Source organism: Physcomitrium patens, chromosome 5 (assembly GCF_059467195.1).
Source record: "Physcomitrium patens ecotype Gransden chromosome 5, ASM5946719v1, whole genome shotgun sequence".
Lineage (NCBI taxonomy): Eukaryota > Viridiplantae > Streptophyta > Bryopsida > Funariales > Funariaceae > Physcomitrium > Physcomitrium patens.
The window spans coordinates 11,598,442-11,618,951 of record NC_143414.1 but is presented as its reverse complement, the minus strand read 5'-3'; the positions used below and the strand labels follow the sequence as shown (position 1 = coordinate 11,618,951).

At 38.1% G+C, this 20,510-nt stretch overlaps 1 protein-coding gene across 2 annotated transcripts; it reads left to right on the top strand.

The window, feature by feature from the left end:
* The first annotated feature begins 16,768 nt into the window (after positions 1-16,768).
* Positions 16,769-20,251, top strand: LOC112282497 (ABC transporter G family member 4). 2 transcript variants are annotated; one of them, XM_024520134.3, is made up of 3 exons: positions 16,769-17,082; positions 17,270-17,609; positions 17,803-20,251. In XM_024520134.3, the coding sequence occupies exon 3, from the start codon at positions 17,803-17,805 to the stop codon at positions 19,906-19,908; it is 2,106 nt and encodes a 701-aa protein (XP_024375902.1). In that variant the 5' UTR covers positions 16,769-17,082; positions 17,270-17,609; the 3' UTR covers positions 19,909-20,251. The 2 variants fall into 2 exon arrangements, with proteins under 2 accessions (XP_024375902.1, XP_024375901.1); XM_024520133.3 differs by having other exon boundaries at positions 16,771-17,082; positions 17,270-20,251.
* Positions 20,252-20,510: the final 259 nt, after the last annotated feature.

Below are 20,510 nucleotides of genomic sequence, written 5' to 3'. Positions count from 1 at the left end.
ATTGGAACATCCAGGATCCACATTATTTAGAAAGATCATTCCATGTATAACTAGGCACAATTTAAAGCCTACAGATGTAGACTCTATGGAATTATGTCATGCATGCATGCAAGGTAAAATGATTACTCTGCCTTAAATTTGGAAACTTCCACAAGAATTACCACCAATGCTTGAAAGATTGCATGGTGATATTTGTGGTCCTATTAATCCAATATTAGGACCATTTTGTTATTTTTTGGTCCTTGTTGATGCATCAGGTAAAAAATCACATGTTTCATTATTATCAACTCGAAACATGGTATTTGCAAATCTTATATCTGTTAGGGACATATTCCTTAGAACTTTCTAGAGAGAAGTTTCTAGAACCTTCTAGAAAACAAGCCTCTGGAACCTTTTAGAAGAGAAGCCTCTGGAACCTTTTAGAGAGAAGTTTCTAGAAGCTTCTAGAAAAGAAGTCTCTAGAACCTTCTAGAAAGGAATCCCCTGGAACTTTCTAGAAGCTTCTTAGTTAATAGAAGTAGCTTGAGAAGTTTCTAGAATCTTCTAGAAAGGAAGCCTCTGAAACCTTCTAGAAGCTTCCTAGTTAATAGAAGTAGCTCGAGAAGCTTCCTAAGTAGGAGTATATATAGGGATCGAGGCTAAAGAGTTCTTCAGTCTCGACAACACATCTCTTGGAGTTCTAGCTCACCTTTCTGGTATTGTTCTTGTATTCATCTGTTTAATCTAGTTCTGCCATTTCTTCTTGAACTTCTTGTTAGATTTCAAGTCTGTATTTTGTATTCGTGACAGTTTGTCGAGACTACACTAACTTGAGATATTAAAGCTAGTTCTTTCTTAGTAGAGTGTGGATTACCCTTCTACTTGAAGGTATACTAGCATTTTTTAGAGGTTGCGGATTACCCTCCTCTAAACTGATACTTCTTCTGTTACAATATTGGAGTCTTATTCTTCTTGGAGAGAGTGGATTATCCCTCTTCTTGAAATTCTTAAGGCATTTTATAGGTTGTGGATTACCCTCCTATAAACCAATATTGCCTCTTATAGGGTCATTTTTGTCCTTCTTTTAGAATGGTCGGAGGTCAAGACATTAGTATGACAGAAAGTTCGGAGTCTAAGTTAGATGCTATTATGAATGCCCTCGCTACGTTATCACAAAGAATTGCAGAGATTGAAGGAGTGGTAGCAAGGCTTCATAATGATGGAGTATCTGGGATAGCACAATCTAAACTACACCAGCCTCAAATTTCGGCACTTGGAGAAACAACTTTACCTCAGGTTCGACAAGAACCACTAGTTCTACAACATAAGGAGCCTCGAGTTAGCCTTCCAGATAAGTTTGATGGAACACGTTCCAAGTTTCGAAGATTCGTCAATCAAATCAGGTTGATAACAATTTTACAGCCCGAACGATATCCAACGGAGGAGTCACGTGTTGGGCTTGTTGGAACCTTACTTACGGGACAAGCTCTATCATGGTTTGCTCCTTTGTTTGAGAAACGATCATCCATATTAAACAACTTCGAAACCTTTTTGGAAGCATTTGCGGAAGCATTTGGTGAACATGATAAGGTTCGATGGGCTACAACAAAGATCCGATCGCTACGACAAGGGATGCGTTCTACATCAGTCTATGCTTCGAATTTCAGGCAATTAGTATGCGACATCAATTGGAATGAAGAAGCGTTGATGAGTCAATTCTATTGGGATTTAAGAGATGATGTGAAGGATTTGCTGTTAACTCTTCCTGATCCACGAACGCTCAATGAAGCCATTAGCCAAGCTGTGAAGTGCGATAATCACCTATTCCAACGTCGCCAAGACCAACGCTCAAGACAACATACAATTCGCCATGCTCCAACTATGTCGGCAAGCAGTGTGAATTCGCATTCAGAGGTGGAAGACATGCAAATTAATGCGGTACGTATCAAATCTCTTACTATAGAAGAAAAAAAGCGACGTATGGAGGAAAATTTATGCTTGTATTGCGGTGGAGAAGGCCACAAAGTCGGAAACTGCCCCAAAAAGCAAAATCGAGGCATAGTCAAGACTACGAGAGTATTTGTTCAGGAAAACGAGGATGCCCAGCCACAGTAGGAACCGTGCGGCTGGACAATGAAATATCCCAACAAAAATCAAGTTCCTTTCTTTCTGCCCAACCTGCACTTTGTTTTACAATCCCTCTATTTATCGGCCCTCAAAAACTGAGAACCTTAGCACTACTAGATTCAGGAGCATCTGCTTGTTTTTTAGACAAAGAATTTGCAAAGCGTCATAAGATCCCTTTAGTACAAAAATCAAAACCTGTTCATGTTGAGGTCATAGATGGGCGACCTTTATTGTCTGGTAGCATCACCCATGAATCAAAACCTATAGAAGTAACGTTTAAAGACCATAGTAGTCATATTATTTTTAATATTATTAGAACCCCATCAAATCCTATTATTCTTGGTCTTTCTTGGTTGGAAAAACATAATCCATTGATAGATTGGAGGTTGTGGAAGATGACTTTTCCCACAAAACCACCCAAGAAAAAACCTCGTAAAAAACCTCGAAAAAAGAAATCCTTATTCATTGGAGCAAGAGCGTTTATAAGATCATCTAAGGAAGGCACTCCATTTGTCATTTATGCGGCTCCAACTATCGAGGAGAAGATCTCAACAGCAAGTATACCGGAGCAATATAAAGATTTTGAAGACGTGTTTCAAAAGAAGAACGCCGACATACTACTGGAACACCGACCATATGATTGTGCCATAGACTTGCAAGAAGGAGCACAACCACCTTTTGGCCCAATCTACAATCTATCGCAAACGGAGTTGGCACAGTTACGAAAGTACATCGACGAGAATCTAGCCAAGAACTTCATTCGTCATTCAAAATCATCAGCTGGAGCACCCATCTTATTTGTGAAGAAGAAAGATGGATCATTACGGATGTGTGTGGACTATCGAGGCCTCAACAAGGTAACAAAGAAAAATCGTTACCCATTACCCTTGATTTCTAGTCTCTTAGAACAACTTGGACATGCGAAGATCTTTACAAAAATTGATCTAAGGGGAGCTTATAATCTCGTACGAATCAAGAAAGGAGATGAGTGGAAGACAGCATTCCGTACAAGGTATGGTCATTTCGAATATAATGTCATGCCTTTTGGTCTTACCAATGCTCCAGCGGTTTTCCAACATATGATGAATGACATCTTTCGAGAACACCTCGACGATTTTGTTGTCATCTACTTGGACGATATTCTAATATTCTCTAAAAACGAGGAAGAGCATGAGGAGCATGTTCGTTTGGTCTTGGAGAAACTACGCAAGCGAGGACTATATGCCAAATTAGAAAAGAGTTTATTTCACCAAACGGAGATGGAATTTTTGGGGTTCATTGCGACTACAGAAGGTTTGAAGATGGACCCCAAGAAAGTAGAAGCAATCACGTCTTGGGAGGTTCCGAAGACGGTTAGAGACGTACAATGCTTTCTTGGTTTTGCTAACTTCTATCGGATCTTCATCAAGAATTATTCTCAAGTTGCTGCTCCTCTCACTCGATTAACATGTAAGGATAAGTTGGAATGGGGACCTTTGGCGGAGAAGGCGTTTCAAGATTTGAAGACAGCATTTACTACAGCTCCAATTTTGGTACATCCAGACTTTACAAAGGCCTTCTATTTAGAAACTGATGCTTCAGATTTTGCTTTGGGAGCTGTGCTTTCACAAATGAGTGAAGATAAGAAGCTCCATCCAGTTGCATTCTATTCTCGGAAGTTCTTTGCTGCTGAAATCAATTATGAGATCCACGATAAGAAACTTCTTGCTATAGTGGATTCTTTCGAAGAATGGCGTCACTTTCTTGAAGGAGCTGCACATCCAGTAACTGTATATACGGATCACAAGAATTTGGAGTATTTCATGACGGCTCGAGTTTTAAATCGGCGTCAAGCTCGGTGAAATATGTCGCTATCTAGATTCGATTTTGTTATCACTTATCGACCTGGAAGGCAGCAAGGACTATCCGATGCTTTATCAAGGAGATCGTATCTTGCACCAAAGGCTGGAGAAGCAGCGTTTGATCAACAATGTACAACGTTATTGAAGCCAAAGAGATTTCAACTTTGTGCTACTATTGTATCATTTGATGCTAACTTCCTAAACCAGGTACGTGCTATGACCATTAAAGATTCAGTAGCCATTGATATCAAGCAACGTACCAATGACGACAAGTTCAAGGTGGAGGGAGATCTTTTATACTTTGAAGAGCGATTGTACATTCCAAAAGGACTAGCACGACTCCGAGTTCTTCAATCTCGCCATGATTTTCCAGCTGCGGGATATTTTGGATTCAACAAGACCTTGGAGCTTATTTCCCGAGATTTTTGGTGGCCCCAAATGTGGAAGGATGTGAAAGATTTTGTCCTCTCTTGTGACATCTGTTCAAGATCTAAGAATCCTCGGCATCGCCCTTATGGACTTCTACAGCCATTGCCAATTCCACGTCGACCATGGTCTTCAATTTCTATGGACTTCATCACGGACTTGCCATCATCAAACTCATTTGACAGCATCTTTGTCGTAATAGATCGGCTTACGAAGATGGCACACTTTGTTCCTTGTAAGAAGACATCGTCCAGTGAAGTCACAGCAAGACTCTTTCTCGATAATGTGTATCGATATCATGGACTACCAGATGATATCATATGAGATCGAGGTACCTAGTTCGTGTCAAAGTTTTGGAGATCTCTCTTTGGGATATTGAAGGTGGATATCAAGCTTTCTTCAGCTTTCCATCCTCAAACTGATGGCCAAACGGAATGGGTGAACCAAGTCTTGGAGCAGTACTTACGATGCAACATCAACTATCAGCAAGACGATTGGACTGCATATCTACCGCTAGCCGAGTTTGCATATAACAACACCCTCCATGCGTCGACTCAACAAACACCATTCTTTTCCAACTATGGGTATCATCCGAAGCTTGATTTATTGAGTCCATCAACAAATAACAATCCAGCAACTGAAGGATTTGTGAAGCAACTATCAGAGCTTCAAACTATGTTGAAGCTTCAATTACAATCCGCTCAAGAATCCTATAAGACGTCTGCAGATAGATTTCGGAATCCAGCACCTACTTTCAAATTTGGAGACAAAGCCTAGCTTCTTCGACGAAATATCAAGACCAAGCGACCATGTGATAAGTTGGACTATCGAAGATTGGGACCATTTATCATCCAGAAGCAAATTAATCCAGTGGCATACCGGTTGGAGTTACCGGCTTCTATGAAGGTACATCCAGTCTTTCATGTTTCTCTGTTGGAACCTTATCGAGAGTCATCTTTTCCTGGAAGAGTGCAATGTCCGCCACCTAATATTGAAATCGAGAACCATGAAGAATACGAGGTTGAAAAGGTATTGGATTCACGGCGAAGGTGGGGAAAGTTAGAATATCTTGTTCATTGGTGCAACTATGACATTAATGAGCGAACGTGGGAGCCAGCTGAAAATCTTGCGAATGCGCGACAAAAAGTAGAGGAGTTTTATCAACGACATCCCGATAAACCTAAATCAATTCGATGACAGCTTCTTTCTGAAGCTTGTTCTCCCAACAATATAAGAAAAGGGGAGAGCACCAGCAAAATTCATAGTTGATGTAGTTATTTTCTCCAAGATAGATCGTAGTTTGGTCTTTTGATATGGATAGCCAAGAGATAGATACTATGCCAGTCAGAGTATCGCAACCAAGTAGCTCACGAAGGCGACCCTGAGATGAAGAACTACATGTACCACGACGACGACAGAGGATACCGAGTAACTGATCATTGGTGATCGTATTTGAGATCGAGCCTACTTACGATGGTCAACCAGAAGGCATGTTTGTAGGACAATTTCACAATGAGGACACGAAAGTTCATGCTTGGTCAGAAGTCGAAGGCGTGGGCCACTACCGTTGGCTTCAAGGGTCGATGAATCACTTGCCTTGTAAACAACAGTTGGAGTTCATAGCAGAAGTTATGCGACAGATCTTCATTTTCTTGCGTTGGTACTGATCAACAACATTGCTTCTCAGAGACCTCGAAGCTAAAGGAGGGGGTGATGTTAGGAACATATTCTTTAGAACTTTCTAGAGAGAAGTTTCTAGAACCTTCTAGAAAACAAGCCTCTAGAACCTTCTAGAAGAGAAGCCTCTGGAACCTTTTAGAGAGAAGTTTCTAGAAGCTTCTAGAAATGAAGTCTCTGGAACCTTCTAGAAGAGAAGTTTCTAGAAGCTTCTAGAAAGGAATCCCCTGGAACTTTCTAGAAGCTTCCTAGTTAATAGAAGTAGCTCGAGAAGTTTCTAGAACCTTCTAGAAAGGAAGCCTCTGGAACCTTCTAGAAGCTTCCTAGTTAATAGAAGTAGCTCGAGAAGCTTCCTAAGTAGGAGTATATATAGGGATCGAGGCTGAAGAGTTCTTCAGTCTCGACAACACATCTCTTGGAGTTCTAGCTCACCTTTCTGGTGTTGTTCTTGTACTCATCTGTTTAATCTAGTTCTGCCATTTCTTCTTGAACTTCTTGTTAGATTTCAAGTCTGTATTTTGTGTCCGTGACAATATCTATGCTTATTCACTTTCGGATATATTTTCTTGATTATCCTATAAAAACATTGCGTATGGATAATGGAAAAGAATTTACATCAAAGTCTTCTGAAGACTATTGTACTGCAACAGGAATTGAGTTGACATATTATGTTCCATATGAACATGCTCAAAATGGACTTACAGAGTCATTTATAAAGCGTATACAACTCATTACGTGGCCACTCCTCCTTCACGCATATCTACATGCATCTATGTAGGATCATGTAATTTTATATGCTGCAGCATTAATACGCCTCCGTCCTTCTTCTCTTGAAATTGTTTCACCACATGAGCTCATTTTGGGTCGTGTTCCAAATGTATCTCACTTACGAGTATTTGGTTGCCGTACTTGGATTCCAGTACCATAACCTCAACGGCGTACCATTGGAGCTCATCAACAAGAAGGCATATATGTTGGTTTTGATTCACCAAGCATTATTCATATTATTGATCCATCACCTGACACATTATTACATGCACGTTTGCAAAATTGCCGTTTTGAAGAAACTGTATTTCCATCTCTTCAAGGAGAAGTATTCAATCAACAAAGAAATAAAGTACTCATATTTGAAGTACCAAAAACGTTTACAATGAATTCCGATCCTATGACATCTGTGGCAGAAATTAAAGTTGTTAAGATTTTATATTTAAAACGAATCACGGATGAAATACTTGATGGCTTCAATTATGCATCTAGAATTACAAGAGTTCCTATTAATGAGGCTCAGAATGCACCTGCTCAGATTGCAGTGCCATTGACTACAATACCTTAAGTTATAACAACAACAACAACTAAAAGAACTCGTGGACCAGATAAGCAACCACGTAAGAAGAAAGCCATAAAATTAACTAATCCTGGTATTATTTCTCATGAAATTGTCACTCATCTTATAGGACTACCAATTCATGATGATATATCGATGCATAATATACCTTCAATTCCTATGAAAAATAATCTTGGAATTGGAAGGAATAAGAATAAGTTGAGTAAAGAATTATCTATTCTATATTATGCTACAAATAATATTTGGGACAGACCATCTATTACGGTAGATGAATCATTTGCATATATGATTATAGAAGCCCTTTCTTACGAGGAAGACGATCCTGAACCTCAAACCATCCAAGAGGGGATGCATCGCTCAGATTGGTCAAAATGGAAAATTGCTATTGAGGAGGAGTATCCCTCTTTGCGTAAGAGAAAAGTCTTTGGTCCAATTGTAGACACTCTTACATCTTGCCTTATGGGATATAAAATGGTATTAATATGCAAGCGAGATACTCAAGGCCAAATAACCCGCTATAAAGCTCGTCTTGTTGCTCAAAGATTTACTCAATGATTTGGCATTGATTATGAATCTACATATTCTCCAGTCATGGATTCAATTATATTTCAATATATTATTGGAATGATAGTTCATGCCACCCTTGAGATGCATCTGATGGATGTAATAATTGCTTATCTGTATGGTTCTCTTGATGCAAATATTTATATGAAAGTTCCACCTGGCTTAGAAACAAGAACTCCAAATCAACCCAATCCAAGAAAATATCGTGGTATTAAATCTATGTAAGGCCTTGTATGGTTTAAAGCAATCCGGACGAATGTGGTATCAACATCTTTGAGATTATTTAATTACAAATAATTTTATAAGTGATCCACTAATCCCTTGTTTATTTATCAAACGAGATAAAACTGGTTTTGTGATCATCACTGTATATGTTGATGATCTTAACCTAGTAGGCACTACATCTGCATGTGTTATAGCTACAAATCTACTTGTACATGAATTTGAGATGAAAATGCTAGGAAAAATAACTTTCTGCATTGGTCTTCAGATTATGCATCTAACAGATGGTAGCATTTTTTTCTACCAACTAACATATATTAGACAAATCTTGTGAAGATTTAATATGATTGATGCTTATCCATTGTCCACACCAATGGTTGGACGTGGTCGTGATGGTCATGATCCATATCATCCATGCGAGGAGGAGGAGGAGGAAATATTGGGAGACCAATATCCATACCTCGCAGCGATTGGAGTACTTTTGTATTTAGGTACATCTACAAGACCAAATATTGCATTTGCAGGACATGCGACATGACAAAGCATATTGATCCAAAGTATTTTAGTTATACTCATGACTTGATTACTGATCAAGTACTTATAATTAAGAAAATTGAATTTACAAATAACCTTGCTAATCTCTTCACCAAAGCTCTCCCATTAAGCAACCATCATCGACTTACTTATGGCATTGGTATGCGGCGACTTGCTTTTCTTCAATAAGAAAGTTAATGGGCTCTTTAAATAATTAAAGAAAATGATGTACTCTTTTTCCTTCATCTATGGTTGTTCTTAAATAAAATAAGGTTTTCTTAGATAAGGTTTTAATGAGGCAACAATTGTTGATCTTGCAAGATCACAGAAAAGTATAGATCATAATTCTATACAAATTTTATATTATGTAAATATTATGATGAACGAGGAGGAGTGTTGAAATCATTAAATGTAGCTGGCACTCTCCATAATATTTATTGTAGACTACAGTAATTATTATAGCTACAATATTTAGAGTCTAGTGGAGAAGTACTATTTATCCTCTTCTCTTTTCTCTACTTGTATACTAGACACAACCAGATCAATAGATTTGTGTGTGTGAAGCTCTCTCTCCTTAGAAACCCTCTTGTGTGTATGACTTCCTACTACTCTTGTGTAAGTGTATGACTTACTACTACTCTTGTGTGTGTATGACTTCCTACTACTCTTGTGTAAGTGTATGACTTACTACTACTCTTGTGTGTGTATGACTTACTACTACTCTTGTGTCTTTCTAAACATTCTCAACAGTAGCTTTTGGCACTGCCCTGTGGTGCAAAATATCGGCCCAGGATTCTCTAAACTACGAGCAACGGCCCTACACAAAGCCGGCCTCGGTGGGTACAGAGATGCCACGGACAACGACTCCTTTATCTCACATGCAGAGGCCTGCCACAAGTATGGAGTTCTGACACAAGAAAATGGCGCATGGCAGGCTCTTACACAAGTGCTGTACAGGAAGTGGTTGGTACTCCTCCAGCCTGAACACCACAGACCGCAACTGGAAGAATGGGTTGGACTGTATGAAACAACCGAATTAGGAGAAGTATCCACAAGGGTGTGGCAAAAAATCCCAAATCACAATATCACACTGGGACGGATCGATGTTCGGCTACCCGAAAAACTCCGAGTATTCACCGTTAACATTCCGATGACACAACTGAATCCAATTCCAAATACTGATCAGCAGGGGGTCACCACAAACGATAATACACACAGAAGTGACTCGCCGATAATTAGCGGCCACCTCCGTCGTGTGAGAGTAGTCCCGATCCAGCGAGGGCCAAAAAAGGAGTGAGTCAGCCTCATCTTTGGGCGAGTGGACCTCTTAGATTGGGACCCAAAACGATATCAATGGAGGGATACAGGCTCCATTATGAATTACACGGCAGCTAAAGGCCACAATATGCTTAAAACCAGACACAAAATCCCATCAGTGATCGAGTCGAAGTGGGCAGGGGTCCTTCCCCGTAGCTTTAAGCTGAGCTGGCTCAATGTCTGGGATTCGGAGCAAACAAGGAAGGAAGCTGGGCTGCTTTGGTGAATATGGCATCGAGCCGTGGCAGTCAATGCCTGGCGGAGGCGGATAGATGGCAGTGTGAATAAGTGCTGTTTGATGTGCCTCTCAGGGATTAGAAAAACGGTTCCCCATCGGTTTTGGGAATGCACCTCGGCACACAGAGCATGGAATACAGATCCTTCTACAACTATTACCCCCAAGTCGCCCCTACTTCACGCGCAGGAGACCCACCTAACACCAATCAATCACTGGCCGAGGCTAGGCTGGGGGTCACCCGTACCCTTAGACGCGACAACTTGACTCCCATCAACGACACACAACATGGAGGAAACCGACGATCTACAGGCTCCACGCAGTTCCTCATTTGGAAACACTGTATTTTTGCGTACAGAACACTTTGACGCTTACGAAAAATGAGCAGGATGTGGTTTTTACTTTGTGGAACTATTACATGGATGCTATGGCTTAAAAGGAACGATGCTGTTTTTAATGGGATCCGATAGCACACACCAAAAATGTATCACAAAATTTGGCTGGACATGCTCGATTATGTCGGTCAGCATGAGCTCAAACACAATCCAGATGTAAACGGCGCCCAGAAACCAAAACTAGATCAGTAGTCATTTAAATTCATTGGTGCACAAACGAAGCATTTGCCACATGGACAGGGGATAAGCCTCGATGGAACTTAGTTGGCACTATTAGGGACAGATAAGTATTGGAAATTGATGACTAGTTAAGTGTTCCCGATCCTGGGCGGACCTGGCTGAGACTATGGTATATTACTTTCTTTTTCTGCAATAGAGAACCCTCTATTTGTGTCAAAAAAATAAAAATAAATAAGAGCAAGAAATTGTACTCAACAGAGTCAGACATAAGCAGAAGGAAACTGGATAAGAAAGGGGGGCGAGAGATTGATGGGTGGTATGCCATGGGGGATGATGAGTGGGGTGTTTTGAGCTTGATTGCGGGGAATAGCGGGGAATAGCGGGGGAGGAATGTGGGTGGAATGTGATCTCTTACATGATTTTGTGAGATTAAGTTGGATTGTCCTCTCCGCGAGTGATCGTTTGCAGCAATTATGACGATGACGTGGTGAGTGATTCAGATAATTGGGTTTGTGAAGATTAACATTACTAAGCTCTGGATTTTACACAAATGTTGTGCTGAGACTACGGAGGATTCCGTCATTGAATCGATACTTGTGATGCTTGCAGTAACAATTATCAATTTTGCTTCTCAAATGATCTTATGTCATGCTTAATCCTGCAACGCCTACCCCTCCATTGCTGCAGCTTCATCACACCATCACACCATGTGGTAAAACAAACAAGTTTATATCAATACAACACAATTGCGAAATCTCTGAGTGGGAATTGAAATGTCTGGATGAGAGTTCGGAATGGAGGGAGCTAGGGTTGGGAACGAGCGAGTGCTGGGAACTATCATTTTTCTAATGGTTTAGGGTGGGTTGATTTACTAAAAGAGTGGGTCTATTTAACATTCCCTTATTAAGCCTTATTAAGAAACAAAACATCTATTCTCAACAAAATAGATATAGTTTGTTTTTAAATCTTTTAGAATCAAAAATAACTATTTGTTAATTATTTGAGCTTTATTTGCTTTGCTAGTAATTCTTATTTTTAATAAATTAAAAAATAACTTTATTGAAATTTAATTAAAGATTAAAAAGTATACAAAAAACTATTAGATTATCACTTTACTAAATACTATTAAAACAATCTTGTCTAAAGTTACAATATAATCAAAAGTATTATTTGTTGGATTTCATTGACTAAGACCAAAAAATATTTTTGTCTCGTAAGCATATTTTAGATAATATAGATTTGATCCATAAATTGGGCTGAAACTTCAAAAAAAATCATTATCTTCTTTAAGCTTAATATCATTAAGGCATATGATTGTATAAAATTTAACTTTATTTTTAGGATCATTGATCAATTTGATTTGGCTCCAGTTTTATTAAAATGACAATATTTGTATTATCAAGGATAGAAGCGTAAGTAAATACTAATCATAATTTATATTTGAAGCTTTCAATTTAAAAGTGAATTAAAGAAAAAAAATTCTATAGAAATATGTTTATTTCTACTACTTGAAAAAACTCTTAATTTTCATCCCAAAATACTCTTTTAACAAAAGATTATCAAAGGTTTATTACCTCTAAGGATCTAAGAGTAATTGATTCTTAGCTCTTATGCTGATGATTTACAATTTTTTTTAGATGGCTCAGAAACTAATATAGATTTAATTATAATTATAATTAGTAAATTAAACAATAGTATAGTTTTATAAATTACTTAAAGAAAATCTAAAGAAATATAGTATTTTCTACAACTTAAATTAAATTAGACTACCAAGTATTAATGGACTTATGTAGAAAAATATAAACTAAGTATATTTCTTTTATCTTATACCTTAATGCAATTATTATCTACAACTTCTTGATACAAAGGGTGGAAAATGAGTTCAAATATTTATGCACCATATAGCTTAATCTTGCAAGTAAAATTAATTTGTCAACTATATTATTCTATTATATGTTAATTACTTCAAAATAATTTAAAATGTCTCTATATAATCAATAATAGCCATAAAACATCTATGTAGGAACTTGGTTTGCAAAGACAAAGACTCAAACATGGAAGTTATGATATCTTAGTTTGTGGCTTATCAATGCATTTAATATAAGATGTTTAATCTTATTGATCCAAATAAACTCTCAAAATATTAGCTATTTATTGGATGCTTAAAGTATTAGTTATAAGGAGCCTCTCTTAAATCTTTTATATAACATAGATCTTAGCTAATATAGTATTTTAGAGATTTCAATAAGCAAAAAGTAAATAAACATTGGATTATAAAGTTTAGTTAAAATATGCAATAAGATCTAAGATATTAAGAAAGATATGTAAGGCTTAGAAATTACAAGCCAAAGACCATAAATATGAATTGTTTCACAATTTTGGTTTTATTCCTAATCTTTTCTATGTTGTAAAATTAATATAAATTCAAATAGCCACAATTTATTTTTATTTATTTTTAATTTTATAAGATATCTTTGAAATTCAATAAGTTAAATATTTGTATAATAATGAATTAAGTAGACTACAAATATAGAGAAAACAAATTCATATGTTCAACTTACTTACTTCAAATCATAACATATGGAAGTTCATGTGATTGTAAATTCAACTAAAATAAATAAAGATATTTTTTCTATGATGTTAGAATTTTTTTTATAAGTTTAAATTAAATTTTAGTATGAAAATAGAAATTAATGGTTTTTTTTATTTATTCTATATACCAAAATATAAGGCAAGGAGATTAAATAGGAATCTTTTTAAGAAAGAATATAATTAGATCTAAAACATCTACTTTACAAATAAGGCCATATATTTCCTAAAGATACTCCTAAGAATCTTTAATTTTAATAAGTTTCTTAAAATCATTGAATTAAATAACATAGATTAAAAAGAAATGTATTCATTTGCAATGAATACATAGCAAGGTTTCTAAGAGAAGAAATATATAACCAAGATTTTTTTTAAATATAAATTCTTGGATTTTTTCTCAAGTAATTCTTATAAAAAAATATTCATACTTTAAAAAATTATAAAAGGAAAAAAAATATAATATATATTGATTTAATTCAAATCTTAAAATAGAATAAAATGCTTCAATCAACCTATAATATATAGTTACTAATACTTTTGAATAAAACTAAAGAAATTTTGATTTTAATTTTGATTTGGCTTATTAGATATATAGGTATTGGAATAAATAAGTGGATGAAATAGCTAATAAGTATAATTATTAATTTCTCTCTTTGCTCCACAAAGATAATACAAAGAATTTTTTGTAAATTTTAAAAATGTCTAATAATCCAAAAAATGTCAAATTAGAAAATAACTTATTTATATTATCTAAGTGAAAATAGAAAAATGATATATCTAAGGCAAACCTCAAACCTTCAAAACATAATACTTGATGAAGTATTAAACTAGTTCAAGCATGTAAAGTATTATGATCTTTAATAATTTTCTCATGCTTTTGAATCATATGAAAATAAAAAAAAATAATAAAAAAATTTAGATAATTGGAATAGTACAGAAAAAGAGTTTAAATAAAATAGTTGAATTTAGATTAATTCCTAAAATTTCTTATATTAACTTGCCTTCTAAATTCTAAAACTGCCAAAAAACAACCATTTCAAGAAAATGACTTTGAAATCTTTTTTTTATCATTTTCAACACTTTCAGTTGTAAGTTCTTATTTCTAATTTATATTGGAATTAGTCTATCAAATCTTAAGTATTGAGTTTATTGCATATAGAAGATTGTAATATTCAAAGTTGAAAGAATAGATTATTTTGGTGTTGCCTAAAAGACATAGTAAAACTTATGCTAGGCCCAATTCCTACTTGTGACTTGAAGAAATTTAGAAGAATTGTTTTTCAAAAACATAATAAAGTTGAGCACATACATGCAAAAGTTTAGTGCAAGGAGACATTTATAACACCTTCAACTAATTTATTTTCAAGAAGTAGGTAGTCAAAAATCTAGTAACAAAGAAATTGTTTCAAAAAACCATATTGTTTTTAAATAAAAACTTTGTCTAAAAAATAGATGATAGGTAGAAGTACTTTTACATGTTTTAGAAGGATTAATTATATATATATATATATATATATTATAAAAACTAAATTGATATGGATTTTAGAAGGTCATACATGACCATTAGTTCTAAAATGCATTGGGCAACTTTGTTATGCACTAGGTTGCCTTGTAGTATTGTTGTTACATAACCTCCAAAATTTTCCACAATTATAGCCATCATAGGATTGGTGCAAGCCTCTTCCCAAATTGATCCAATTGGGATCCAAATCTTAAAAAAAAACCATAACTAATTCCAAGATTTTTTTTTCCTAAAAAACATTAATGAGACTTTAATAAGATTTTCTACTCTCAAAAAAATCAAAATCATTAAAAATATCAAAGTTTGATACTTCATGTAGAATGCCTAAAACAACCAAAAGTTGTTTTGGCTTGTAAGAAACTTTAAGGATTAATAGATCATGAAAAGGATTAATAGATCATGAAAAATTCTATTAGAAGAAAAGAAAAGAAAAGAAAAAAAAAAAGGAAAAAAAAAAAAAAAAAAAAAAAAAACTTGATTTGAAAGAGACTCTATATTAAACTCAAATATATCCAAAAAAATAGAAAATGCAAATAAGAATAAAAAAAATATTACATAATAATAATGCAAGAACAATTGTAAAATAGGGTGCACCAACTGCCTGCAAAATCCCGGAACCTCAACCGAGAATTCTGACAACCGCATTTGTAGATTAAGGAGCGGAAGAGTTCACAACTTGATTCATCAACAGTGTTGGAACTCTTGCAGAGTTCTGCAAGTTCGTGTGGTCTGAAGTGTGTGCAGGGCGACCAAAGAATTAAGGCACTATCATTACAGTAATACACGATATATCAGTGTATCTTTGGTTTGTCTTCACGTCAGAACAAGAATTTTACTGTACGTACTCAATGCAATAGCAGGCATGATAGCATTATAGCAGAGTAATAGTTTGTGCGGCTTCTGAACTCTGATTTTTATTGAATTGTTTGGTTCCTGTGGATACAGGAGAAGCACATGGTTGTAACAGCCTGTGCAGAAATGATGGTGGCCGAAGGCAATTAGTTGTGGAGCTTGAGAAGCATTTCTCCAAGGCACACCAAAAGCATATCCTCTCTTCTGAGATGGAATGATCGTCGACTTGGAGTGGACTGTGTACGCAGAAGGGGAAATCATGTGAAGGAGAGTTAAGTTTCCAAAGTACCAGTACTTAATCATCGATTCTGCCCCTAAAATCTTGAAGTAAGTGAGTTGGGCACTAATTAAGCAGTGCTGTAGCAAGTATCGTATACTTCATTGTTGGTTTTGACTTAACTCTTAACACCTGAATCTGATGCCAAGTTGTGGATCCTCACCGTGAGCATGGCATAGAGAGATCCGTTCACATTTTGCTTTAAAAATGGAAAATTATTGATAAGAATGGATTCAGAAGTTTTGGTTTATACATACATCAACAGTGGACTTGTAGAGTTTGCAGTTGATAAGCAAGCCGAGTGTCCGGATATTTCACGCTGATGTCATTGAGGCGTAGGGCTGTTCCTTGTGACTCAAAAGTGATTGGAGTGTCTGATTTGGAGAACTGATAGGTTAGCTTGTTATTACTTTACAAACATCCGAGTCTTGTACATCATTAGGGAGTCGTGACAGTAACAAGATCAACATTTTCACCGATCAGTCCACCAGTGTTGCTCTGTTGCTTGCCTCAATCTCTAGAATTCAACACAAAATTACAGGGAGATGTGTGGATGAAGGGAATTACGAGGAGATTTACTTCAACAGGACTAAAATCAAATTTCGACATAATGATAGAGTCGAGATTGTATTAGCTAGATGAATTTTAAATTATAGTCGATGCAGATGCAGTCCTGAGTTCTTGGATCCTGTGACAGCAACACGACAACCTAATGAGTTAAAACGACGTAATGGGGTGTGCACGTGGGGTGCTTTCTGCCCTGCAACTAGGACACAGGCTGGTCCTCTCTTACTCCCTTCAAGTTGCAGATCACTGGGATATTTGGCACTTACTAATGGCCACTCAACTTCCCTGGTGCCCAACTGCCTGCAATTCCCAGAGGACTGGGGTCTCTTCTTGCAACAACAATTGCAGAGCTGCATTACCATCCTCTTGTGCATAAAATGAACATCCTCGTGTCATGTTCTTGACCTTTGTCGACAGGACCTTTCGAATGCAGGTAAGAGTATTTCGTTTTCCTTTCTATTTCATGTAGTTTTAGAGCAATGTCCGGTAGTTTTTGAACAGGCGAGCACCGCTCACTCTGTTCCCTGTTTCTCGAAGTTTCAAGTTGCTCTTGGTGCAGTTCAACAGTTCTAAAAGTTCTAACAATGCGACGTTTGGTGCAACACTCATGAATAAACCAGGTGAAGGCCATATTTCATGAACTTCAAGCGGATAGATGCAGATGGCAGAGCGCTTAAAAGAATTTATTGAGACTGCAGAATAGATGAAATTATGACCTTGGAGAACATGATTGCCGAAGTTGTAGCGCAGCCCTGAAGTTCCTTTCTCCTCGACTGGTGTGAGATGGACGTCACTGTGGAACCACAAAGGGTCTTGTGCGCTTCTTTCCAATTGGCGGCATTCTATGTGTGATAGTGATGACGGAATGGAAAGCATTGGGTTTGCAGCCTTGAGTTTGTTTCTTGAAGATGTTTTTGTTCATGTCAAGGAGACTTCGGCTGCACCTTACACTTGAAATGGGTAATGGCCTGATCATAAGAACAAAGCATTTGAGCCATCCCCTTTCGCTTGTGTTTTGGCGTTTGCAAGGTCTTAGATTTGAGCTGCTGCCAATGTCAGACAGTTGAGCATTTTTCAAGTCCACTTCGGTTAACAAGAAGAACATTCCTCGAAGTGTTTGAAAATGGATCATAACAACGCATTGACAAATCAGATGGAGAGCACCGGCGGTGAAGTAACCAATCTTACAAGCGCCTGTTTCATCAAAGCGTGCTGTCATGGCCACCTGTATTCAATCAACAAGCATGGAATCGTCACAACTCGGACATTTCCATCTCAAAAAGTGAGCAAAATTCACTACGATTTTTCATACCCGGAATGGAAGATCTCGGAGCTGGCTGTAGAGGCAGCGCTCAAGTCAACCACACCTCCGCTGTCAAGGACAAAGAGCTATGAGATTGAGCTTCGGGACATGTCATACAAGATTACAAAGCCACGAAAATCTGCAAGTCCGGGATGGTGGGGCTGCTGTGGCAATAAACATGACGATTCGATTGAGAAAATAGACTCATCGAAGTATGTGCTAAATCGAATTAACATGAAAGCAAGGCCAGGGGAGATTCTCGGAGTGGCTGGGCCAAGTGGAGCGGGGAAATCCACGCTTCTGGAGGTCCTGGCATGTGAACTCAGGCCAAGCAGCCGCCCAAGCAGCATGTTGGTCAATCAGCAACAAATGGAGCGTCAGCAATTTCGAAGGATCTCAGGTTACGTAATGCAAGATGATGCGCTATTTCCAATGTTGACTGTCGAAGAGACCTTGATGTACAGCGCTCGTCTTCGCATCTCTTCGTATATTTCTATGGCCGAGAAGAAGCTGCGAGTGCAGAGTACCATGGAAGAGCTTGGCTTGCTCCATGTTGCGAAATCTCGCGTCGGCAACGATAATTTTCGAGGACTTTCTGGTGGAGAGAGGCGCCGTGTTTCCATCGGCGTAGATGTCATCCACGATCCTGCCGTATTGATACTCGATGAACCCACGTCTGGATTGGACAGTGGTTCCGCTCTGCATGTGGTATCGATGTTGAGCAGAATGGCAATATCCCACAATCGCACCATTATTCTCAGCATACATCAACCAAGCTATCGAATTCTTGAGCTCCTGAACTCCATTTTGTTGCTAGCTGGCGGAAAGGTAATTCATCACGGACCTCTGGATCTGCTCTCGGTTCGACTTGCTGCTTCAGGTCACACGATTCCAGAGCAAAGCAATCCGCTAGAGTACGCGATTGACATCATTGACCAACTGGATGAAGATTGTAACTGTTGCACGTTCGAAAATCCTGCAACTGCCAGACCTCCGGGCAACACAGAACTGCAACACTACGGTAGCTCAGATTTAGACAGTGCGCATGTACTGCTTCCAAAGTCGACCAAATTGTGTACCAATCCGTCCGACATTTCTTTCGCTAACTCAAGCTGGCAAGAAATCGCCGTTTTGGTACACCGGTTCTTCATAAATGTTTACAGGACGAAGCAGCTCTTAAAAGCACGCACGCTGCATTCACTGATTGGAGGCATCTGTCTGGGTAGCGTGTATGCAAACATGGGACACGGCACCCGAGGAATGTCCGAGCGCTATGGTCTTCTGGCTTTCATTGTCACTCTCCTTCTATCATCATCAATAGAAGTCCTCCCCTGTTTCCTCGAGGAATGTCGTATCATGTCTCGTGAGACATCGAGAGGTGCGTACCGGATGATGTCCTACATAGTGGCCAATACCTTGATATTCCTCCCCTTCTTACTTTTCAATGCCGTGCTCTTCTCCGCACCCCTCTACTGGTTGGTGGGCCTTGCACCCCAGCCCTTCGCTTTCCTCTTCTTCATCCTGACGATTTGGGTCCTCCTCGTCACGGCCTACTCCTTTGTGGCTCTATTCAGTGCCATTGTACCGAATTACCAACTGGGATATACCATCGTCATGGGTTTATTGGGCGCTTTCTTCCTCTATTCAGGGTTCTTCATTTCTAGGGATAATTTGCCGAAGTACTGGCTCTGGGCACACTACTTGTCCCTCTATAAATACCCCCTGGAAGCCCTCTTGATTAATGAATACTCTCACGTCAGCGACAAATGCTTCAGTGATCTTTACGGGGCAGGGCAGTGCAGTCTCACGGGAAGTCAAGTGCTGGAGCAAGGAGGCCTCCAGGGAAGTGCAGACAACAAATGGACCAACCTGGGAATCATGGCAGGTTTTGTTATCCTATATCGATTCCTCTGTTTTGTTGTTCTTCGTCTCAAGATGGGGTGCAGGCGACGGTAGTAATCTCTGCCAACCTGTCTAATCTTGATGAATTTTTGCTCCCACGATTTTAGTAAGCAAGATGCCCACACAAAGCTCTCCCAATTCAGTGTGTTAGTCTTTTCGGGAAAAAAAGCTTCTTCAGCTACAAGCTGATCGGACAGCTTTATTTAGGAACTAGCCCTTAAGTTATTCCTAGAAATGTACAAGATGAAATGAAGAACCTGTATGAGTAGTGACCAACATCAGCAATAATTGCAAGCTTAGATAAGTAATCTCCACTGTCGATTGGACTCAAATAATCGGCGATACCAGTTTAGCAATCACCGAATGTACACGTTTGGAATCAAATTAAGTTCATAAACCCGTTGCCATCTCTCAGAAGCAAATTGCTAATGCTTCTCATTTTCGTCACTATATATTATCAAAGTGATGGCCAAAATCAAGATCACCATGCGAGGACCGCATCCTAGACCGCTCGCGAATTATGGCAGAATCCTCTTACTCCATGTCTGTTGCAGGTATTACAAGGCTCCGCTATGGTCACCAGAGGCTGTTGAACCGTATGGGAAATAGCCGGAACGCTGCTTTAGTTGTAGATCAACAGTTTCCTGGTAAACGTT

What these genes read in the sequence shown, in the direction of transcription:
- LOC112282497 (XM_024520133.3), top strand. Translation starts at nt 17,773, where the DNA reads ATGGATCATAACAACGCATTGACAAATCAGATGGAGAGCACCGGCGGT.